General features: G+C 44.0%; 1 protein-coding gene across 3 annotated transcripts in view; it reads left to right on the plus strand.

The window, feature by feature from the left end:
• Positions 1 to 5809: 5809 nt before the first annotated feature.
• LOC101167795 (protein TANC2) overlaps positions 5810 to 25321 on the plus strand; it is a 50779-nt gene continuing 31267 nt past the window's right edge. The window contains exons 1-3 of one of the 3 annotated variants that reach the window (XM_023957812.1): positions 5810 to 6059; positions 17606 to 17713; positions 17786 to 17896. In XM_023957812.1, coding sequence (XP_023813580.1) covers positions 17653 to 17713; positions 17786 to 17896 — 172 coding nt within the window. In that variant the 5' untranslated portion in view covers positions 5810 to 6059; positions 17606 to 17652. Of the gene's footprint in view, positions 6060 to 17605; positions 17714 to 17785; positions 17897 to 18873; positions 20229 to 25321 lie in introns of those variants that run through there. The other 2 variants (XM_023957810.1, XM_023957811.1) reach the window with 2 other exon arrangements.

The raw sequence follows: 25321 nt of genomic DNA on the forward strand, positions 1-25321 counted from the left end.
TTGATTTATCTTAACTAAAGCAAATAATTAAGTTAGATTAATGTAAAAAGTTTATCTTTCCAACATCCATTCGTGGTCTTATCACCCTCTCACGGTGGAAAAAGTACTGAGCTTCTTCGTCCATTAAATCATCTTCAAATGGACATGCCATGCTGCTTCACCTCTCTGAAAACAAACTAACCTTCAACTAAACCTGCTCCAGACCAGGTTATGTTCAGAGCATGAGTTGCAATGGGAACTAAGCATACCCTGAAACATACCTCTGTTTTGGGAACCAAAAGCGGTGGTTGTACACTTCTTTAGCCTCAAACTTACCGTGGTAATTAGCATAACCTGCTTTCTGGAATACCCCCCGGTAGTTGAAGGCTGAACGGTTATTGGACTTATACCGGCCTTGGTTGAAGTAAACATTTGGATTTGAAGTGGAGCCACGTGGGTTTTGTTCAGTCATAAATCAACTGTAATGTTTTTTTGTTTGTTTTCCTTCATGTTATTTATTGTTGAGTGTATCTAAATGTTGGTAAGACAGAGTGAATAGCTTGACAGGAAAAAAAAAAACACCAAAGACCCCAGCTGGTTCTTCGCATTAACACAAGTTACATTTGTTTTAGTATGATATTTATGTGTAAATGTAATATTCATAGAAATAAATGGAAAAACAGTGTTACAGATTCAAATAACAGCTTTTTTTCATGGTTTTTCCAAAGCAAAGGAGGTTTTTAAATATTCATGAGGAATGCTGGGGGGTATTCCAGGAAGCATGTTTAAACTAGCCTGACTTTAAGCCTGAACTCTGGCTGAAATCCGCCTGAACTTGCTTACTCTGGGTATGTCGGTTCCAAAAGACCGGATATGAGTCAGCGTAATTACGCTCGACGTGGTAACCCTGGGTTAATGCACGTGCACGGCAAGTACATAAAGACATTCTCAATGGATCGCCGGTTTCCGGAGTCACCATGGAAACGCGTGGAGAAAAAAAGAGAGTGCTATACTTCAGTGAGACGGAGTCGGAAATTTTAATGACGGCGTATGAAGATTATACGTCCATCAAAAAAGTAATACGGCTGCATCATCAAAAGAAAGAGTTTCTGCTTGTAGTAGAAGAACAGACAAAGTAAACGCAAGAGTTTCTGATCTTGTTTCCATTTTCCTTGTGACGCATATATATATATAACTTATCCAATTTTGCCACCTTAAATGAATTACTTCAATTGGTAACAAGTAATTGAGATAAATTTATTCAACCTAATTTCTTACATCTATAAAACTCAGTAATTGTTTATACAACTCAAATTTACATATTTATTTAATTAAATGTCATATTACTCCAATTCAAGTAATTTTCTTTCCATCTTAATGAATTACAATTTTTGAACTTGTGTCTAAATTTGAGCCGGCAGATAAAGGATGTCTCAATATGCAATCACGTGTATTCATTCACCTAAGACTTTTCCAACCTTGTTATTACACTAAAAGACTATAGGGGTGCTGTATAAACTCATCATCCTCTCCTTCCCTCCCTCTCACTCATGGTGCAAAAGCTTAAGCAAAGTAGGACAAAATAACTCAGCAAAACATGGCAAAACACAGTAAAACAGCCAAACAACTAAACACATTTGGTCAAAAACCCACACTTAAACCCAAATCCGTCCTGACAGGCAAAGGGAATGGTATCCTACAATCCCTTGCGGTGCTGCTCTAACAGAACCACCAAAGTTACACCTACTTAATTGAATTCATTTGAATGAAAGTAAAATAACTGTCTAACTACGTGTTATTTTTAAGACTACTTAACTAAAAACCATTGATTTATCTTAACTAAAGCAAATAATTAAGTTAGATTAATGTAAAAAGTTTATCTTTCCAACATCCATTCGTGGTCTTATCACCCTCTCACGGTGGAAAAAGTACTGAGCTTCTTCGTCCATTAAATCATCTTCAAATGGACATGCCATGCTGCTTCACCTCTCTGAAAACAAACTAACCTTCAACTAAACCTGCTCCAGACCAGGTTATGTTCAGAGCATGAGTTGCAATGGGAACTAAGCATACCCTGAAACATACCTCTGTTTTGGGAACCAAAAGCGGTGGTTGTACACTTCTTTAGCCTCAAACTTACCGTGGTAATTAGCATAACCTGCTTTCTGGAATACCCCCCGGTAGTTGAAGGCTGAACGGTTATTGGACTTATACCGGCCTTGGTTGAAGTAAACATTTGGATTTGAAGTGGAGCCACGTGGGTTTTGTTCAGTCATAAATCAACTGTAATGTTTTTTTGTTTGTTTTCCTTCATGTTATTTATTGTTGAGTGTATCTAAATGTTGGTAAGACAGAGTGAATAGCTTGACAGGAAAAAAAAAAACACCAAAGACCCCAGCTGGTTCTTCGCATTAACACAAGTTACATTTGTTTTAGTATGATATTTATGTGTAAATGTAATATTCATAGAAATAAATGGAAAAACAGTGTTACAGATTCAAATAACAGCTTTTTTTCATGGTTTTTCCAAAGCAAAGGAGGTTTTTAAATATTCATGAGGAATGCTGGGGGGTATTCCAGGAAGCATGTTTAAACTAGCCTGACTTTAAGCCTGAACTCTGGCTGAAATCCGCCTGAACTTGCTTACTCTGGGTATGTCGGTTCCAAAAGACCGGATATGAGTCAGCGTAATTACGCTCGACGTGGTAACCCTGGGTTAATGCACGTGCACGGCAAGTACATAAAGACATTCTCAATGGATCGCCGGTTTCCGGAGTCACCATGGAAACGCGTGGAGAAAAAAAGAGAGTGCTATACTTCAGTGAGACGGAGTCTGAAATTTTAATGACGGCGTATGAAGATTATACGTCCATCAAAAAAGTAATACGGCTGCATCATCAAAAGAAAGAGTTTCTGCTTGTAGTAGAAGAACAGACAAAGTAAACGCAAGAGTTTCTGATCTTGTTTCCATTTTCCTTGTGACGCATATATATATATAACTTATCCAATTTTGCCACCTTAAATGAATTACTTCAATTGGTAACAAGTAATTGAGATAAATTTATTCAACCTAATTTCTTACATCTATAAAACTCAGTAATTGTTTATACAACTCAAATTTACATATTTATTTAATTAAATGTCATATTACTCCAATTCAAGTAATTTTCTTTCCATCTTAATGAATTACAATTTTTGAACTTGTGTCTAAATTTGAGCCGGCAGATAAAGGATGTCTCAATATGCAATCACGTGTATTCATTCACCTAAGACTTTTCCAACCTTGTTATTACACTAAAAGACTATAGGGGTGCTGTATAAACTCATCATCCTCTCCTTCCCTCCCTCTCACTCATGGTGCAAAAGCTTAAGCAAAGTAGGACAAAATAACTCAGCAAAACATGGCAAAACACAGTAAAACAGCCAAACAACTAAACACATTTGGTCAAAAACCCACACTTAAACCCAAATCCGTCCTGACAGGCAAAGGGAATGGTATCCTACAATCCCTTGCGGTGCTGCTCTAACAGAACCACCAAAGTTACACCTACTTAATTGAATTCATTTGAATGAAAGTAAAATAACTGTCTAACTACGTGTTATTTTTAAGACTACTTAACTAAAAACCATTGATTTATCTTAACTAAAGCAAATAATTAAGTTAGATTAATGTAAAAAGTTTATCTTTCCAACATCCATTCGTGGTCTTATCACCCTCTCACGGTGGAAAAAGTACTGAGCTTCTTCGTCCATTAAATCATCTTCAAATGGACATGCCATGCTGCTTCACCTCTCTGAAAACAAACTAACCTTCAACTAAACCTGCTCCAGACCAGGTTATGTTCAGAGCATGAGTTGCAATGGGAACTAAGCATACCCTGAAACATACCTCTGTTTTGGGAACCAAAAGTGTACACTTCTTTAGCCTCAAACTTACCGTGGTAATTAGCATAACCTGCTTTCTGGAATACCCCCCGGTAGTTGAAGGCTGAACGGTTATTGGACTTATACCGGCCTTGGTTGAAGTAAACATTTGGATTTGAAGTGGAGCCACGTGGGTTTTGTTCAGTCATAAATCAACTGTAATGTTTTTTTGTTTGTTTTCCTTCATGTTATTTATTGTTGAGTGTATCTAAATGTTGGTAAGACAGAGTGAATAGCTTGACAGGAAAAAAAAAAACACCAAAGACCCCAGCTGGTTCTTCGCATTAACACAAGTTACATTTGTTTTAGTATGATATTTATGTGTAAATGTAATATTCATAGAAATAAATGGAAAAACAGTGTTACAGATTCAAATAACAGCTTTTTTTCATGGTTTTTCCAAAGCAAAGGAGGTTTTTAAATATTCATGAGGAATGCTGGGGGGTATTCCAGGAAGCATGTTTAAACTAGCCTGACTTTAAGCCTGAACTCTGGCTGAAATCCGCCTGAACTTGCTTACTCTGGGTATGTCGGTTCCAAAAGACCGGATATGAGTTAGCGTAATTACGTTCGACTTGGTAACCCTGGGTTAATGCACCTGCATGTCAAGTACATAAAGACATTCTCAATGGATCGCCGATTTCTGGCGTCACCATGGAAACGCGTGGAAAAAAAGAAAGCGCTTCAGTGAAACGGAGTCTGAGGTTTTAATGACGGCGTATGAAGATTATACGTCCATCAAAAAAGTAATATGGCTGCATCATCAGAAGAAAGAGTTTCTGCTTGTAGTAGAGGAACAGACAAAGTAAACGCAAGAGTTTCTGATCTTATTTCCATTTTCCTTGTGACGCATGTATATATATATATATAACTTATCCAATTTTGCCACCTTAAATGAATTACTTCTATTGGTAACAAATAATTGAGTAAAATTTAATAAACCTAATTTCTTACGTCTATAAAACTCAATAATTGATAATACAACTCAAATTTATGTATTTATCTAACTAAATGTCATATTACTCCAATTCAATTAATGTTTTTTTCCATCTTAATTAATTATATTTCTTGATCTCTCATATGTCTAAGTATGAGCAGGCAGATATGCTCATTTTTATTACAATAAAAAGGACGGGAGAAAAATGCTCATTAAGCACAAATTCATTAAAGTATTTTCCATCATTTTCATTAGAATAAGTACCTGTAGGGGTGCTATTTGAACTCATCATCCTCTCCTTCACTTTTACTCATGGTGCAGAGACATAAGCACAGTAGGACTAAACAACTCAGCAAAACATTGCACAACACAGTAAAACAGCTAAACAACTAAACACATTGGTCACAAAGCCACACTTAAACCAAAATCCGTCCAGTCAGTCAAAGGAAATGGTATCCCACAATCCTTTGCGGTGCCGATCTAACAGCAGGACCAACTTTACACCTACTTAATTGAATTAATTTGAATGAAAGTAAAATAACTGTCTGAAAAGTATGTTATGTTCAGAGCATTAGTTGCTATGGCAACTTGACCTACCCTGAAACATACCTCCATTTCTGGAACCGACTTCCTTAGCCTCAAACTTACCGTGGGAGCTAGCATAACCTGCTTTCTGGAATACCCCCCTGATCTCTGGAACACAAATGATCTAAAACTGTAGATTAAACTATAACCAAAAAAAGTTGAAGATGAGCCCAGCTGTGTTTTTACTCGTCATGTTGGTTGTGTGGGCAGAGAAAAGTCTAATCACATAGCAGCTCTTTCCTCAACAACACAAGGAAAACAAACTCCGCTTCTCTTCCAACAGCAGATGTTTGTGTTCCCTGGGGTGGGCGTGGTCTCAGCGCCAGCGAGCGTTCGCGCAAACAAACGTCATTGTTCACCCACGCGGCGCGCGCGCGCTGTCACAGCGGCGGCTGCAGGTTTCCCACCGGCCGCCAGGTGACCTCGTGCGCAGCTCTGTCTATGGTGTGCACGGGACCCCCGCCGCTGTCCTGTGAGCGCGCGCACGTGTGTCTTTCACGCCCCTCCGTGAGCAGCAGTAGGGTGGAACCGTCAAAGGAGACGCTCGCGGATGACCGGGAATGATCGGAAATGTCCCCCGCCGGCGGACTGGACCGCAACCCGACCGTGAGGGGAGCCGCTCTCCGCCGCTGAGGTACGCTCCCCGCACGTGTGGCCGCGTGTGTCTGCCGATGCGTGAAGGATGCGGATGTGGAAGGAGATCATTTGGAATGTCTTTAACCTTCGCCTTGCGCGCGTGCGTGAGCGCACATCCTCTCGGCAGACACTAGGAGTGTTCACCCGATCATCTCTTCACAGATCTCAGTAAACGTCTTCAGACTAGATCAGAGGGAGAACTGCCTTCAGAACCTCTGAGTTTCTGGTCCAGTAGTAGACCTGGACCGCCGGGGCTTGACGGGTCTGAGGCTCTATGAGAGCCATGGATCTGTGATTAGAGCATTCACCAGCCATTCCTCCAGGAAACAAACAGGTCTGATGGTTCTGTTGGACCGGGTTTGTCAGCTGTGGGCTCCTGTGCCTCCACAGAAACCTGACCATGGCGTCAGGAGCTGCAGTCATGTTTTTGTTCTTCAGCCTCTGGCGCTCCTTTTCCTGGATGGGTGTAATCCCTCATTAATCTGCCCTTGCCTGCATGTCTTTGTCGGGGTCTAATCCCTCTCTGATTAAAACCCCCCATCACCACATCCTTCATTAGTTGATTAGTTGACTTGCACATCTCCAGACTACAACGAGGCAGATCGGAGCATGTGGCTCACTGCTGGATGGACGTCTGCTGGCCGCATGCTCACTGATTGATGTAGAACAATTCTTTTTTTCTGAGGTTCTGAGCATGTTTGGGTCCAATCTGTGTTTTAGCTTTCAATCCAAAGAGTGTTTGGTTTTTACCCAGGCTCCAGGTTCTATCAGGCCCGAGATGTTCTGCCAGAAACACCACAAGACCACAGGATTTTCCTCTTCAGCCACGGCTGTGGTCGTCTCTGTGGAGTCGAGCAGCATGAAGTGCAGCCTCCTCTATGTCTTTTCCACCCCAGCTTTGGGGCCTCATTTATAAACGTTGCGTACGCACAAAAGAAGGCGTACGCCACTCTCTACGCAATAGTTGAGATTTATAAAAAGCAAACTTGACGGGAAAATGTGCGGTCCTTCACGCAAGCTCTGACCCAGGCGTACGCACATAAACAGGTGAAATGAGAAACGGCGACACCGTCGGCAGATGGAAGAAACACGTGAAAGTGAAAATGACAATACTGCCTCTCATAAATAACATGAAGACTTCACAAAGCAAGTCTTACAATTAACAGCCTACATGAACACCCGTTTGATCGATCAGCAGTGAAACAAACAAAATAAATCAAACGAAAATTACAACAGAAACTTAAATGAACACATATTTGCAAAAAGAAAAGTGAAATATGTTCTGCAATATTGGCATGTAGTGCAATTCATCCTCCTAAATAATATAGTTAACAGAACGAAATAATGTACAAAACTGATATTCTCGTCAATGTGTCCGTCTGGTGGAGCAGATATAGTCAAAGTCAGCTTTATTGTCAAATATGCTGCATCCGTAAGACATACAGCACAGATGAAATTGCTTTCCTCCCACCCCACAGTGCAAGCAGCATGTACAATAATAAATAAACGACTTACGACTTAAAATACATTCTTTTAAAAACAATAAATCCTTGAAACCCAAAAAGGTAAAGTAAAAAAAAAAGCCAAAAAACACTGAAGGTAGGGGAGAGAGGAGCCGCTGCGTGTGCACGCGCCGCCAGATGCGTGCGAATCAGACAGACGGACGGACGTATTAATTGTCCACTGGGGAAAGTTGTTTTCATATTAAAACATTTCTTCATAAGCTACGGAATTATGGTATTCATGCATATGCCTTTAGTATGTTTTATTTTTGATAAAACAATGTATGACGTATGTCTCAACCATTCAGAAAGCAACAAGAAATTACATTTGCGCCGAACAATTTCCCATTTCCACGTCGATTATTACCGACATCTGTAGCTTGTCAGATGTAATTAAATGGAGGGAAATAAAATGCCCCATCACAATGCGTAATGACGCGCAATAGCTGATGTTGTGCTCTTGGAAAATGTGGCAAAAGAAAGAATTCGGAGTGAACGCATTTTTAGACAGTAAGAAGACATGCTGGCAAACGAGGACGAGTGTCTTATGAGCCGGTTCCGACTTCTTCGAGCCGTCCCTTTGGACCTCTGCGGGCTTTTGGGGGGGGTGTCACCCGGTGAATCTGGCGCGTCGGTGTCTCCCTCCGCCTCAGTCACCACTCCCCTTAAGGGATTCCCCAATTATTGCCGCCAGTCTCTCAAGAGGGGTCAGCTCCGGTGTGTCCCCCCCCCCCCCCCCCCCCCCCCCGTGGCAGACACACTCTGCCGATGCAGCGCCAGACGCTTTTTTGCCGCGACTTTGATGTCCGACCATTTCTTTTTTACTTCGGCCACGGTCCGAGGTTGTTAGGCTACAGCATTTTCACGTGCCTTTTTGGCATTAGTAATGCCCACACTTTGCCCTCCAGACAACACTTTTCTCCTCTTTTCCACCTCGTCAACTATAACTTCTACTTCACGTTGAGTGAAGATACGTCTTTTTGATTTCCTCTCGGTGTGTGCCATGGTTTCGCAATCAATGAATATTCATTTGTGGGCGTTTCACGGACTATTTATGGGCAACTATGGGCGTGTCATGAAGCCGCAAATGCTGCGCAGCATTTAGAATTGGTTGTGATTTATAAAAGGAAAGATGCGTAGGATGTGCGTGCGCACGGTTTAATAAATCCGAATATTTCTGTGCGTACGCACGTCCTACTTCTGACGCAAATCCTACGCAAAGCTTTATAAATGAGGCCCTTGGTGTTTTCAGTCCAGATGAGGTTCTGGGAGACAGAGCGACCCAAGAAGAGTTGACCCTCTCCCCCCTTTATCGCAGAAGACGTTCCTTCTGCACTGGGGGGGCAGCACAGGAGGGCAGTCAGTGTGCAGGGGCCTCATTTATAAAACTTTGCGTAGGATTTGCGTCAGAAGTGGCGTACGGATGAAACATAGGACGTGCGTACGCACACAAATATTCGGAGTTATAAAACCGTGCGCACGCACATCCTACGCATCTTTCCCTTTATAAATCACAACCGATTCTAAATGCAGCGCAGCTTTTGCGGCTACATGACACGCCCATAGTTGCCCATAAATAGTCCGTGAAACGCCCACAAATTAATATTCATGGCTTGCTAAATCATGGCAAACACAGAGGGGAAATCAAAAAACGTAACTTCACTCAATGTGAAGTAGAAGTTATCGTTGGCGAGATGGAAAAGAGGAGAAAAGTGTTGTTTGGAGGGCACAGTGTGAGCATCACTAATGCCAAAAAGGCACGTGAGTGGCAGACGGTGGCAGACGCCGTAAATGCTGCAGCCTCACAACCTCGGACCGTGGTTAAATAAAAAAGAAATGAAAGAAATGATCGGACATCAAAGTCGAGGCAAAAAAAACGTCTAGCGCTGCATCGGCAGAGTGTGTCCGCCACGTGGGGGGGTGGGGGTGGGGGGACCGGAGCTGACCCCCCTTGATGAGAAACTGACCGCTATTATTGGGGAGTCCCTATTAAGTCCCCCTTATCGGCGTCTTCCTCCGCCTCAGTCACCTGACTGAGACGGAGGGGACGCCGACGCGCCAGGGTCAGGCTGACACAGGTAAGAGAAATAATTCAAATGAATGCAGTCAAGTCCCATGTATGCAGGCTACACAATTACAGATTATTAATATAGAACAATTTTATTTTAGTTGCTGGGTGTTCCAGCGGGGCCAGTGGTTACGATGCTGCAGCTGAGCAGCCGTCTGGACCCAGCGTCTCCACGGCACGCGGCTCTCAACCCTCAAGCAGTGGACGCGTCCTCACCGATGCAGTCCTTGAAATGCAGAGGGAAGTCAGTAGTTCAATCAGAGAGGTGGCCAAGGAGTTGGGCGAAATCAAGATCGCCCTGACTGAAATAAACTGCACGATGAGGGAATTCTTAAATAAATAATATTTTCCACACCTCTTTTTCTTTACAAGCGACGCATCACTTCCAAACGCTGGCGCACAGCAGCAGCAAATGGCTCAAATGCGTGGGGATGGGGTTCAGGGTCGGGGCCAACACAGCAATCAGCGCCAGGGGGTAGAGGCACGTTTTTAAGCTGTGCCACATTGTGTAGCACAGCACATCCCAGCACGATGTGGCACACACTGTCACTTTCACGTGTTTCTTCCATCTGCCGACGGTGTCGCCGTTTCTCATTTCACCCGTTTTGTGCGTACGCCTGGGTCAGAGCTTGCGTGGAGGACCGCACATTTTCCCGTCAAGTTTGCTTTTTATAAATCTCAACTATTGCGTAGAGAGTGGCGTACGCCTTCTTTTGTGCGTACGCAACGTTTATAAATGAGGCCCCAGGTGTTTTTACAGCTTCTGGTCTGTTGGTGGAAGTCTTTAGACCAGGTCATGAGCTGCGTTTCCATGGACAAAAGTATTTGGAATGAACGCCTGATCTGAACAAAAATGCGTCATGTAAACACGATCAGACTCATTCGGATCAAAATGTCTTTCCGATTGAGATAGGTGGGTTATTCCGATTGTTGATCCGATCGTGGTGCATAGAAACAGTTTATTCCGATTTTGGGTCATTACTGCGCTGGTTTTACGTCACGCCTAGACGGTGTAGCGCTCCAGAGAAGACTTTGAAGTGCAAACAGGACCGGCCCCTGCTCCACCCGTGCGTGGCATAAGCAGTGCAGCCGGACTCGTAGCTTCGTGTTTGTGGTGTTTTGTTACGGTGTGCACTCAGGAGGCTTTGGCCCGGCCGCTCTGCGTGAGCGAGCAAAAACCGTGTCTCTCGAGAGGACCGTGTCTCTGAGCAGAGGAGGTGAGGTTTGTGAGCTAACGGAGGCGGCTTTTCAAAGCAGAAATGCCACGCAGTCCTGAGAAACTGTGTAAACAATCACGTGAATTCATGTTTCCAATCGTGTCCAGAAAAAAATAAATGCCGATGTTATTCCCACATATTTACGTTCAGTCAAGATGCAGATGGCAACATTGCCCGCATGGATTTTAACTGCAACCACGGCTAAATGTTGTCGTTGGCACATGTTAGCCTAACTCTAATCCTTCTTCCGTCTCCGTTCTTCCACAAAAAAAAAACATGGATTAAAAAAAAAAGAGCGAACAAGCAGTTATTAATAATCATAATATGCCGCAGCTTGTTTGTACGGAACTCAATATTTCTTCTTCTACGGTGCTTTCCGGTATTTTAGAGAGTTCTGTGCGTGTCCAAATGATTTGTTCTGACTGGCGTATGTATACGTTTGTTATAATGGGATAAAGCTTATCTGGGACCATGTACGCAGTTCAATTCTGATCCGATCTTTGATCCGATCAAAAGGATTTTCCACATGTAACTGCGGCTAATGATTGTTAAAAGGGACCGGACTAAGTGACTCCTCCCACCTGGCATTCAAAACAGGAAGTACCTGCTGGCTCCAAAAAGCCAAAATTCCAAAGACTTCTATAGAGATAAGAAGCTGTTTCTCAGTCATTCTATGGGTCAGAAGAACCATTCTGGATCTGGTACCTTTTTCAACATCTTCTTGATAATCGTCTTTTCTCCCCGTTATTTTAAGCAAGTTATTCAAGTTGTACAGACGCCTGAATAAAAGTCTGTGGTTCACGTTGGCCCCCGCGTACGACGTTCAGAGTGTTTTTTTTTTACAGAATTTCCCAAGCCCACTGTCAAATGGTAGGGGTGTGGCCTTCCAACATGCTCACTCCTGATTGGCTCAGACCAATTTGCACCAATCCAGCTTATTTGGTTGGAAGTGAGACACTTTCTTTGGGTGACATCACACTCTCTCAGTCCAGCTCTCATACAGTCAAGGGTCCAGCCACAGATGAATGAGGGGGACAACCAGGTGGAGCATTCATTACTGGGGGTGCACTGCGATGTAGTGGTTAGCCCTCTCACCTAATAGCAAAAAGGCTCTGGTTAACACCTGGCATCCATGGAAATGGATGGATCGTATCAATTCACCAGAAAACCTGCAATCTTTCTCCAAAGCCCTAATATGATGTAGACGTTCTGGTGCTTGATTGTAGAAGTCAACCTGCTCAGTGTTTCTGGCAGCAGAACCTGGTCTGACCTGCAGGTGATCTCAGAGCAGACGAAATCTGTGAAAGTCAGGACTGCAATGAGGAGAAGACAGCAGGACACTCACTGCTGCATGAGCTGAGAAAGACAGAACGTGTTCCTTTGAAGAGTCCGTCTTTATTCTCAACACACTCCAGGAATACATTAAACCAGTTTTCCAATTCAACGTGACTTCGTTCCTGTCCTGAGCTCAGAACAGGAACAGAAGAAGTGATATCTGTCTTGACAGCATGGTCTCTAACAAAGGAGTCCTCCGTGGGATGCGTGTCAGAAACCAGCGGGTGCATCCCTCACTTCCTGTGGAAGAAACCTTCTCTGGGATGGGCGTGGTGGAATTTAATGGCCTGCTTCAGTTCTCTCTGCCTGACAGGAGAGTATGATGTGATGAATCTGTCTTTCAGCAGCCTGCAGCATCAGCACTACATCAAAGGGGGCATAAAACGCCTGTAAGGAGGCCTTCATGCATCATCAACCCCGCGTGGTCGAAAACAACATCTGCACCCGCATGCAGCCTCCGGAAGCCAGCAGAGATGCTGGTGTGAATTCCATCCATCCAGCATTAGATCACAGGCACCTTCTGTCCCAGCTGTCTACAGGTTAAATAGAAAAAGGCTGCCTTCATCCAGAACAGGTTGTCAGACTTGAATCCCATCCAGGTTTGTGTGTGGATGGCAGCCTCTTGTTTGCACTGAAGCAAATAACCATGGAGCTCCACACAAACAAGCTCGATATTATCTGAGGATGAACTCCTCCAGCTCTAGATTTGGGGTTTTGATTTTTGTGCCAAAAAGACCTGTGCCTTTAGCGGCGGTTCTCACAGACCGCCGCTAAAGGCACAGGTCTTTTTGGGTTGGAGGCATCAGCCCTGCAGAGCGTCCCCCAGTCAGACGGAAGAGTGTGAGGTGAGAGTGTGTGGATGCCTTTGTCGATGTGTAGGAAGCTGTTTAGAGGCCCCACACACACACACACACACACACACTCGCCGTGCCTTCCTGCAGCAGCCCTCGCTGGTTTCAGGAAGCAGCACTGGCTTTTCTGAGGAACTCAGATAAGCGCACAATGTGTTTGTGTGTGTGTACAATCAGAACAGCATCTGTACTCAGCTGCTGCTATTGACTCACAGCACTGCAGGCACACACACACACACACACACACAGAAGAGCAGGAAAGAAGCTTCGCTTTGTGCTCTGGATTTACTGAGTCTGAAAGTGTCTCTTTGCCCGGTTTGTGGTGATGTTGCTGCCGGCTTTGGGGGCTTACTGGCAAAGTGGGCAGCCCGGTAGCAGCGAACAGTGGGAGGTGTCTGAGGAAGGAGGTTTTCCAGTCAAACATGAAGTCGAGTTGACTGCATCTCCCAGCATGCTTTGGAGCCTGTCAGGCATTTTATCCGACACTAGGTGAGTCAGGAACATTGACGTGAGTGTGACCTCCTCACCCATAGAAAATAGTTTACTTCTGGCTCCAATCAAATAAAGGTAATTCAGTCGCCTTTTTCTCGCCACCGCCACTTTGGAGCAAGACGACATCAGTGAGCAGTGATTGGTCCGAGTCGGTCTGAATCAACCAATCTTTGGCAACCACTCGTGCCAATCAGTATTGAGCTTGTTGGAAGGCCACGCCCCCCAACCATTTATCTGTCTATAAATCATTTTATTGAGGCATCTGATTAGTCAGTTTATAACTTGAACTACAGAAAAAATGTAATAAAAACATGATTGGAATAATCAAGCAGATGTTAAAAAAGGTCAGAGTAACCATTCTTGATTTAGTCAAAGTTAGCGAGTACTTCCTGTTTGGAAACGGCGGGGGGAGGGGTTACTGAGTCCAGATCTCATATACAGTCAATGGTCAGGAAACAAACAGGATGGGGTTTTTCCTGAATTTCCTCACTACTCATTGCACCATATAGGCAACTCGACATTTTTTAGGGTGTCCAAATCTTCAATTCTAGAAATCCATAGTGTTGGAAATTTCCCAGACGTCTCTGCAAAAAACCAATGTGCAAGTATGTCGAAAAAAATAGACCTCAATGCATTGCATTTTCACAACTCATCCAAGTTTTTTATCTTCAGAAAACACTAGATTCATTAATAGTCTTTACAAATGTTTAATATTTCAGGTTTTTGCTTCAGCAAATGGGCGATTGTGTAAAACAACAAGCGCATTGGATAGAAACGCACTGTATCGACTTTCAGCGGTTAGTGAGTAGATTTGGACAAAGTCTGAGTGATCGTACTTCTCAAGATTGAACTTTTGGGGCTTTCTTTAGAAATAGGTATCAACAATATTGAAGAAGTCTTGATAGTAACTGTCTGCTGTGGAACTGTCTTTGTTCAGAGGAACGTGGGGAACTCCTGCAGTTTAAGCAGGCATCTGTCTGCATGCATTCACAAAAGACACAATAGGAAAAGCAAGTTTGGCGGTAACTGGGTCGGCCATCTGTGTCTTTGCTCCAATGAACCAGACGCTTCTCCTGCTTGGGGGGGTTTGCTGTAGTTCAAGTCCTGTTCGGGTTGGAGGATGGACGTGCAGCGTTGCACTCTGGGGTTTTGATTCCATCCTAAAACCAGACAAACAAACTGCAGAAAAAACCTGACACTGAAGGGTTTCGGGTCAGATGAAGCTACTAATGACAGATGGTGTGTGTGTGTGTGTGGGGGGGTGAGTGTGTGTCACATTGATGCTGACTCATGTTTCCTTGCTGCAGGATGATGGCAGCCACTCTTCATTTCCCACAATTCTCTTAAGAGTTTTGCAAGCTTGAGCGTTAGATTTAGCCAAGATGCTCACTTGTTGACCTCAAACTTCTTAATTTTTAATTGAAAAAGAATTCAATTTTAGCATTAATTCAAAGGGTTTTTATAAAAAAAAATGAATGGTGATGGGCAGCAGAAGAGGCAGCAGAGAACATCTTCATAGACCAAGAGATAAATGAGAACATTATCCTCTCCTGATGTTTCCAGATTTGATCATTTGGACAGATTGACTCCAACACACAGTGACAGGCAAAAACCAAAAGGTATTGGTACTTATTGGAAGTCCATTTGACAGTTTAAGGGCAGGGAACGGAGGATGGATCTGCACGTCTGAAGACACCGGTCCTCGGTTCTTGGTGATCCAGCGGGGGGGGGGGCTGATCAGACAGACACAGAAAAGAATCTTAATAGACTCTTAAAACCAATTTGCTTCAGCTGCAGCCATGAATCGGATGCTTGTCTAACTCAGACAAAAAGTCATTATCAACAGATGTAAAAGCATGCTTTAAGACTTCTATCCATTATTTATTACTACTTGCCAGGCAGGACTTCATTTTTATTTGTATATGCTGGGGAAAAAAGGATTTTACAACTTCATTTTTTTTTGTGAAGGTTGAAATCGGGGTCAATCTCTACATCTGATTTCTGATATGGAACTTGAAAGCAAATTCCACAGAAAGGACCACAGTCTCTCAGTCAAAGAGCGTTATGTCAGCCTTCTCCTCACATGAGCTCAGAGTTTTCCGACACTCAACCTTTCATTTCCTATGTTCAATATTCAGGTTCACATCCAAAAACCAGGGAGGATACCTTAAAGCAGACAATACCAATCCCAGCTGGTGGCAGTATTCTTATTTTTTCATGGTTTAACCATCCATCCCCAAATAAAAGAAAAAGGGCTTGTTGACACATTGAACAATAAGTCTCAAAGAGCTAAACGTGTCTTTTCCACGGGGTTCTTTCTAGTGTTATCTGCAGTTTGGTTGTGGTTTAACCCTCGGCCATTTGGGTGATTGATGAGTCTCTATGTCATTGATGTTGCGGCATGTTTATCGATCGCTGCAGATCCTGTGCAGGCCGGCCTTTCTTGTTGTTGTGCCACAACCACAGGAAGGGACGGCGGTGTTTCCTGTTCCTATTTCCTGGGAGGAGGAGCCTCTGAGAACCGGGTTAGGGGGGCATTTCTTTTCTGAGAAGCTCAACTTTTACCTGCTTCTTAAATGTAATTATAATAGAGATGAAGAGCAGGAATGTAAAGTAAACCTTTTACTACGGTTGGATGTGAAACCACGGCGTGGACAGGAACCGTCTTGTTTTTTTAGCTGTGAAGAACGACAGATTGATAGGTTAGGTGCTTAAGCCAGTGAGCTGTTCCCCCCCCCATCCCATGTTAATTAATCAGGGGAGATGTTGTGGTCCAGTCAGAGAAGGACTGCTGTGTGTCTGCTCTGGTCTAGTTTGACTGTAGATTAAAAGACTCGCTTTGTGGCGATGTGGGCATCCACACACTCACGCGCCGCCATGCGGTGTACTGAAGCCCAAAGGCACATCAAAGGACTACTAAGCATTGTAGAGGCCTTCCTCACAACAGTAATATCAAACGCACACTTGGGCGTGTGCAATAATCTGTGTGCTATAGTTAGAGGGTGGGAGGGGCCTTTTTGTGAGCATTGATTTAGCATCAGGTCACCCTTCAGGCAGCAGAGCGGCAGACATGAGGGAGGAGGCAGAGACCTGACCAGGACCGCCGCCGCATGGCGGGCAGGGCTCAGCATCCGGATGCTTCTGGAGGATGCATACTCTGCCACTTTGGGTCTGAGCTTGTGGCTTCGTCGCTGTTGTTTGTCCTGAAGGGGGGACGCAGATCTGCTGTGCTGAAGCGGTCATTTTAGGTTTCATGATTCTCCAGATGGATTCTCAGTTTTTAGCAAACTGTTACCACGTGGTGAAGCCTTGAAGGCCCGCAGGCGTTACCTGCCCCCGCCGTTTCGGCCCCCTTTTGACCCGCCCTCGCTGCTTCAGCGGCTGCCCCTTCACTCTCCACCTCCTTCACCGGCCTCTTCAGTCAGAGCTGCATGGGACAAGTTCATGGAAAACAACAGTTTTTTCTGTTGTTTCGGTCACCATAGCAACCATTCTGACTCATAAACAGATTTTCTTTAGAAGAACAGGCAAACGTACACTTTTGGCAGCAGAGGATTTTTATGTTAACCACGCCCACATTCCTAATATAGTCATATGCTTCGATCAGGGATTCCTGTGTTCAATTTTCACAATATTCCAGTAAAAAAATATGCAAGGAACAGGCAAACGCCACATTTGCAGGCTCGCCACGCTAACACCGTAAAAAACCACAACTTCTAAATCCAGAATTTCCTCCCAACTATCTTCCCAGTGATGTTGGAGGAGTCGATTGACTGAAATCTCAAGGAATGAGTTTAAATGTGTGGCTGGTACTAAAGGGGATTTTTTTTCTTCATTTAAGATGGTGACCTTTTCCTGAGGTCAAAGGTCAAACTGTGGATGTGGTTGTAGACTTAATCTGGTGGCGTGTGTGAAGTTTTGTGAACAAACGTTTTTCTTTTTTTCCCATATTGTGCAAAACCGATTTTTTTGAGGATTTCACCTACTGTGATGTCATCATTTGATGAGGGGTGGGGGGTGGGGGGGGGAAATGTCACCCCAATGACCGCTGCTCTGATGTCTGCTCTGTCTGTGCTCAGGGCTTTTGACCGGAAGTGGAAGTCGTGACTCTACGGCGTGAGTCAACATGTTCCGCAACAGCCTGAAGATGCTCCTGGGGGGCAAGAGCCGCAAGGCAATCACCAGTGGTGAGTCTCTGCTCAGCCGGGCTGTCCAGCCTGTGACCCCCGCCCCTCCTCTGAATTCCCTCTACTCCCCAGGAGGGGGCAGCAGCGTGGACTCTGAGGGCTCAGATGTGCGGACCATGGAGGGACTCACCCGTTCTCTTCCTTCCTCCCCCCACCTTAACTACCGCACAGCAAAGACAACAGGTATGATGTTTTATCACGGACACACCTCCCTCACAGGAGACCCACGAGGCCCAGATCAGTTTAACGTCTCTCATCATGTCAGCAGCTGCAGCAGAAATAGGCTCTGGATCATCAGGAGTAATAGGGTCATTTTTTTGGGGGGGGGGCAAGGGCTCACAGGGGATTTCATGAGTATTGCTTGATAGAAAAGGCTAAAGTGGGTGTCGGCTTTGGACTTTGACATGAGGTTCCAATTGAACCTCAGTGGATTAGATCTGCAGGTTCGTATTGCCTCACGCGGTTATTAAAAACCAGAGATGCATCATTAAATCTGCCTGAGATCAGCAGGAATTTCTCCCTGCTGTCGCTAACATGTGCGCACGTTTGGTTAAAAGACTAAAAATCAACTAACGCACACATTTTTGACTTTGTTGGATGCTTTCAGCACCTTTTTCAGACCCCACAGGAACCAATCATGTTTTGGTTCCAGTGTTTGTTCAGATCTTAAGAACAGATCAAATAAGACAAAAAGTTCATCTTTCTGCATTTAACAATGTTTCTCATAATCATACAAGTAAGGGATAATGCCCGACGAGGTGTTGATGATCAGACATGAATGGAATGTGCAGAAACAACTGTCTGACGGGCGTTAACACGCTTATACCATGGTCACTTATGAAATAAATAAAAAATATGAAATTAAATGCCAGTATCTAGCTATTAGTAATCGTGTGGTTTTTTTTTCCGGTTTAAGTCGTTTCTCACAAGAAGCGGACTATTAGAGACACATTACAACACGTTGTCATGGTAACGGCTACATAGCCTGCACCGAGCTGGCTCTGCAGCAGTGGAGGAAAGTGGTATAAACACTAAACGACATGTTAAGGGATCCAAAAGCTTCTGTTTGAGGAGGAAAATTCACCTCTGAACGCTTGTTTTAGTCCAGATGATGAAGCTAAACAAAAACCAAAACAAACAAAGTTCACAAATCGTTTCCTAAATTGATTTATTGCTAGAAATGTTTCTTTCATCGCTCAAAATTTAAATTATTTATAAACTTATCTTACAAGTTCCTGTTGTGGAACTTCCTCCATTACTACTTTTTAATGGACACCCTGCAGCCAATCAGGAAGAAGTATTCGCCCAGACAAATGACATAAGCAGAGACAGAGAGATGTTGCATAAAAAGGGAAAACATCTCATTTCCAGCCCTGTAACCTGCGTTGATGGGGGTGTTTCTGATTCTCATGTGCAGTTCTGGACCTGCTCACACAGGAAGCACATCCTGTGCCGGGGTCACGCTGACCCGCGCTGGCGGAGGTGGTTTTCTGTTCTGGGGTCTGAGCCGCACATGTTTGACATATTCTGGATAAGTGGATTACATTCCTCTGCCGTCTGGGGTCCGCGCTCCTCCTGACTTCAGTCATTCATGCATTTTCTTCTGTCGGAGAAGCAAGGCTGGATTGTCTGCGTGGACGTCCCTCTCCCCTCAGCGTGGCTCCTCCGGCTCCTCCTGCAGACCTCCTCCCTAGCATGTGTGTGCGGCGCTTTTTTTCTCCTTTTTTCCCCCTGTTTTGCTGGGAGGGGGAGGTTGCGACTCGCAGGGCTCTCAGAGGAAGCGGGCTGCCCCACAGAGCAGATATGGAGCCTCTGCCACCGGACTCCTTAAAGACTTGGAGGCCGACCAAAGTTTTCTGACTGAGTGCAGCTCTGCTGCTGTGTTGTGGGGAGTGGAGGAGCGTGTTGGAATGTCTGATGTCGCTCGGCTGGATCAGGTTTCCCAGCGTTGCTCGCGTCTCTCCTCTGAGAGCCAACAAAGAGGCTCTGATGAGCATGTAGGAAATGCTCTGCACACTTGTGAGCTTTTTCTTCTTTTCCTTTTTGGTTTCTCTCGGCGTCTCTGTGTCCTCATGCCTCCTCTCCTGCCTCCTCCTCCTCTCCTTTGTGTTCTGCGGAAGGAGGAGCTCTGGAGCAGCGGAGGAACAAAGTGATGTCTGAAACTTTGACTCGGACGAGCACAACTGGAACTGATTTTGTTTACTCTGCATGGAAACACTCTGAGCCAATCAGGATCTCCCGCCTGCCATGGACTGCGCGGCGGGTGTGCTAAAGACGTGTGCCCTCCCGAGGACCAGGGGGGGAGAGCGGCAGCTGCCCCCCAGCTGGCCGGCGTGGGTGCCGGCAGACGGCTGCGGCGCCGACGGCGTCGCCCGTGCCGTGTTTCTGCTGCGGCGCTCGCTGCTGGGCTTGTGCTGCTGTCGGGCCCACGAAGACAGCTCTCAGCTGTGCCGGGGGTGGGGGGACGACCCGGTCGAAGGAGTGCGGGGAGGAAGAGGAGGGGAGGAGGCTGAAGGTGAGAATGGGGGCTCAGATGTCACGTTTCTTCTGTCCACAAGTCGATTTGACGGAATCTGAGAGGCTCCTACTGAGCAGTCAGAACCAGGGAGCTCAAACAGTGGATTTCCCCAGAACTGCAGTCCGTCTTTCCGTCCAGAACTCGGTCCAAACATCGACCCCCACCTCTGCTAACAGAGCAGCCGCAAAGTTAGGTGTCTTTGGTTTAGCTGTAAAAAATGAGGACAGCGTTTCTATTTCTCAGTTCCTTTGGTTCCCATTTAATATAAACAAACATTTATATCTTCATCATCCCAGAATTGTTGTTTTTTTGGGTTTTTTCACAAAGGTTTTCAAAATGATACTGAAAAGAAATTTAAAAAGTTTCTCCAAATTAAGATAATATGAGATTATTATTTTTGCAGAGATTGTAGGAGTGAAATTCTGATCAGTCTATACTTCCATAGACATAACAAATATGATTTTACGTACAATGAGCGAAAAATGTTCCTCCTTCTTTATGAGATTCTTTGAAATTCAATCAGACAGGAATAATTCTACATGACTACGGTTGTTTTACAGAAAGTATTTTCAGCACATTAGTGTTTTCTTTTTTAACATTTTTATACTTAGATGAGACGAGAAAAAACACACAATGACATTTTTTCTGCATCACAGTCAAACTTATAAACATTAAGGCTTAAAGACCCACTCCGATGAAATCAGTGTTTTTAACATGCTTTTTTACGTATTTGTTGATGATGGAGGACATATGTATAGAAAGAAAATGAAGATTTTTCCTTTATCCGAATCGTTGTGAACTAGGAGCAGCCGAAAAATTGCTCAGTAAATAAATGGTCTGATTAGCAATTGTTGGGGAAATCTTTCTTGGTGTCCCAGATTTCAGATGTTTTCTCATCTCAAGCGGGTATTTGTCTGCTTTTCAAATCTAACCAGATTCTTTCTTGTTTTCACTTTCTATTGATGTGTTTCTTTAGTATCGCGGTCTGCAGGTCCCTTCCTGAGCTTGATGTGCGTCTTTATAAGGGCTTTTTCCTTAAATCGTGTCTTTTCTTTGGGATTAATATTCTCCTGGGTGCTTATCAGCCACTTTTCATGGCAAAAAGGCTTCTTTTTCAGGATGTCATGGGACTTATATGCATTGAACATTGATGCTTCCACCTCTATCTCTGTCTGGAGAAGTTCCCAAAGATTTCGACTTTTATTGTTCAGCATTGGCTGCTCCTCAGCGTGTGTCTTAGGGGCAGAGGTCCTACAACATTTCTTTGCTTTGAGTTGGTACCATCTGCTTTCAGGTCATCCAGAAGCTTCTCTGCTGTTCTAGGCGGGTCTCTGCTTTATTCTGTCCCAGCTCCTGTGAGGGGGAATGTGGTGCAGAGCTCCAAAGTCGAGGTCTGATAGGCTTTTTGGAAGTTGTCTCCTCCTCATAGAGCTTCTTTGTAGCCCTGGTTTGGGGCACCTCTGCAGACCTGCATATCACATCTATTTAACCCTTTGAAGGGCTTCAGGCTTGTGTGTCTCATGCTCGATGGGGTTTTGTGGTTTGTGTTCTGTCTCATTCCTTTTGGATAGACTTCTGATTTAAATTACAGCTGCTTGGGAGCAAGTGCTAAAAATAACACTAAACACATGGTTGAAGCCACTGTAACTTATTGTTTTTACAGACATGTGACAAATAATGTGCAGACGGCCGCTGAACCCACTGATCTGCAGCCAGATCACAAGGAATCACTGAAGTATTTTCCTCGATTAAGAATCTACATCACTTTTCTGCATCCTGTCTGATCAGATTATGTAAAAAAGCTCTTCCATACTCATTATCGGCAAAAAACTAAAAAAACAACAAAAAACAATCCACAGTGAACGTGAATGAAATGAAGCCTCCTGAAACAGAAGCTTCCTGAAAGCTTCACAGGTTATTAAAATAGCAACAGCTGGATCTTTCAAAAGTATTTTCTACCATTGAGAAACGACAAAAAACATGCAACTGAATCTGCATGTCAGGCTTCTTTGCAGGACTTTAATATCAAAGACTTACATTTTTTTAAAACGACAAATTACAATGAATCTCTTAAGCTATCATATGAGCTCCAAAAGCACTTAGGTGTATAAATTAACCATAGTTATATTTTCATAATTCATAAGAACACTTATTTTTCGTGTTAAAAAAACAATTTTGGGACAAATTCAGCTCTTTTTTTCAAAATGACCCCAGCAGTAGACTACAGAACTGAGCAGAAAAAAAGGCTTGTGGAAAAAGGTATTTTATTGACATTTGCATTCATTTAATTTATTAATAGAACATCCATTCACAACTAAAACCAAATATAATTTCCATCTTGTCTAACCAGAGCTGCTTTGGGATGAGGTGAAATGTTCCTGTTGAGCGTGATCTCCTGCTGTGTTCTCCACAAACACTGACTCACCAGTGAGCTGCTCTGAAATGGAAGGAAGAATCACTTCAACAGAGAGGAAAAGTGAGGCTTCAAAGGTGCTAATGATGGAGGAAAAGACACAAGAACTGGAGGACGAAGAGAAGAGAAGAGAAGAGGAACAGAGGACAGAAATCCTGGAGGAATGGCAGAAAGGGAGCAGAGGAAGAAAAATAACACAAAAGGACTGTTGGGAAATCTGCAACTTGGACAGAAAAGAATCAAGCGGGATCTTGGCGTTTGGCTTCCCTCTAAAAACGACACAGCCACCCTGTCATTGAGTGACCACAGAGGCGTGCACGTGTGTGTGTGTGTGTGTGTGTGTGTGTGTTTGTAGCACAGCCTGGAGTGAAGGATGACCAGCAGTCAGCAGTTTCTGTAATTACAGGCTGTCAGAGCGAGCAGCAGGCGGACCCCGCGGCCTCATGGCCGTCTTTTCTGGGTCAGGGTGGTGAAGTTTGGAAAATAATCTGGGATTTGCGTGTCTGCACCCCCGCACTTCGTTCAGGTTCATGGTTCAGGTTCACGATGTGAGGGTGCAGCAGCTGGAGGTCCCACTGCAAGAAGCTGGAACGTCAACCGTGCCTCCATCAGGTCTGGGTGCAGCCATTTTCCACTGGAAGGAAGAGCTTCACAGCTGCATGTTCTGAAAAAGAGGGAGATTAGGGCTTTGGTTTTAGCTGGGATTATTCCCAAAGCATCAGAATAATCTGGAGGCACATAAATCAAACTTGAAGCGCGTAGGTTGCACAAGATCCGTGTTATAATAATGATGGTCAGCCCGTCAGATAATTTCTGATTACTAGAGTTGACCTGTATGAAAAAAACCTACAAATCCCATAATGCACTGCCAACGTCCCAGAGAAGACGTCTTCCTTTTTTGACAAAGATTCACAAATCTTCAGGAGGGTCTTACTTGTGAAAATCTTCTTTCAATCAGCTTAAATTCTGGAGCTTAACATGGAAGAACTTGTTTACAAGATGAGGCTTCAAGTCTCTCAGACGAGGTAGAATCCAGCAGAACCCCAAACTGAGCGTCAATGGAGGTTTCTTTATTACTGCTGCCATGGGACAGTTTCATTATTCCAGCAAGAAATTCCATTTTATTGTTCTTGGCCCGTAGAAAAATGTTGTTAGTTACAAATGATTGCAGAAGAGCTTCAGAAGGTCAATGCAACCAATTGTCATTGTCGAGGTCATTGTCATTTAGTCATTATTTTATTTTCTGTTGTCCAGTGGAAAATGTTTTCTTTCATATCAGGTCAACTTCATTTGCATAACAATTGAATCAGTCCGGCCCTCAACTTGTGCTGTTTTTGAAAATGTGTGTTTGTCCTCTCCATGCTGCAGAGTGCAAAGCAGCGCAACAGGAGACAACTTAGCTCAGATTGTGATGACTGGACTCACTCCAGCTCTACTAGAGGAAACAGATTCTCTGATTTGTCCTGTTGTCCAGTTTATGAAGGGATCTTTTTTTGTAACCAGCATCTTGCTTTATAACGTCACGTCCCCACATTGACGCATGGTCAACCAGGAACAGCCGTAAGATCTGTTTGACTGACCACACCCCTTTGTGTAGCGGCGTAAAGTCCCCCTCCCCCCCTGCATTATGGTGTTTTCTTGGTTGTTCGGAATCTCCTGGATTTTTACGATCCACTTTCTTGCTCTGTCTGTCCTCTTCACCTGCAGCCTGAACCTGCTTTCATCCTATAAGCCTTGCTCTCTTTCCATCTGGTCACTTTTCCCACCTTTCTTCTCTCCATCATGTCAACCAACTCTCTAGTTTGACTCTGAAAGTTTCTCCTCTGCAAATGCTCCTTTCTCCTCTCCTTCTTCCACCGACAGTTTTCCATTTTCCACCCAGTAGGCCAACCTCACAGGTGGTGGTTGTTTTTGTGAACCACAGACGGTGTAGCATGAAGTCCGGTTTGTGTTCACATGCATTGATTTGTCTTTGGTTTACGTTGAATGTGTTTCCTGACACAAACCTCTGCGTTTACCTGGACTTGGAACTGGGATGTGGAAGCTCTGGATCGGGTCCCCCTGTGGTTGTGTTACTGAAAGAAAAGGTTTTTTTCTTTGTTTGTTTAAATTTTGCATTTTTTAGGATAAGCTAAAGCTTGAACATTGAAACTTTGTATAATAAAAATAGTCTTAAATTATACTTTAAAAAGAAGCTAAAACTGCAGGAATATGTTGGATCAGCAGTAAACTCTTTCAAGATTCAACCAAAAACCTTTCCTACTTTACTTATTTTAAAATCCACAAATTAGAATACTAACATAAAAGGCTGTTCTTGTTGCAGTTCTTCGTGTAATAAAATAAACTCTTCTAAGGACTTTAGCAGGTTTGAATGACATATTCACATTCTACTGTAATGCTTTAAAAACATCCATTTGGCTGAAATGTGCCTGAAGCTGCCTGCAGCGGAACCTGTGTGTTCTGCAGAGACCACCAGTCCGTAAATGTCTGCCACTGGGGGCCGTATGCAGACAGAGACAGATAATTAAAGGGCCTGGAGCTGGACTGATGATGGGAACAGACTGAGCACAGATGTTCTGCTGGAACTTCTGTTTGATGATGAGACTGTTTAAGTCGTGCAGCTTCTGATTTTTAAAGTCTGAGCTTAGAGACGCAGAGACCAAACACGACCGCTCAT

This window comes from Oryzias latipes, chromosome 8, assembly GCF_002234675.1.
Source record: "Oryzias latipes chromosome 8, ASM223467v1".
Taxonomy (NCBI): Eukaryota; Metazoa; Chordata; class Actinopteri; order Beloniformes; family Adrianichthyidae; genus Oryzias; species Oryzias latipes.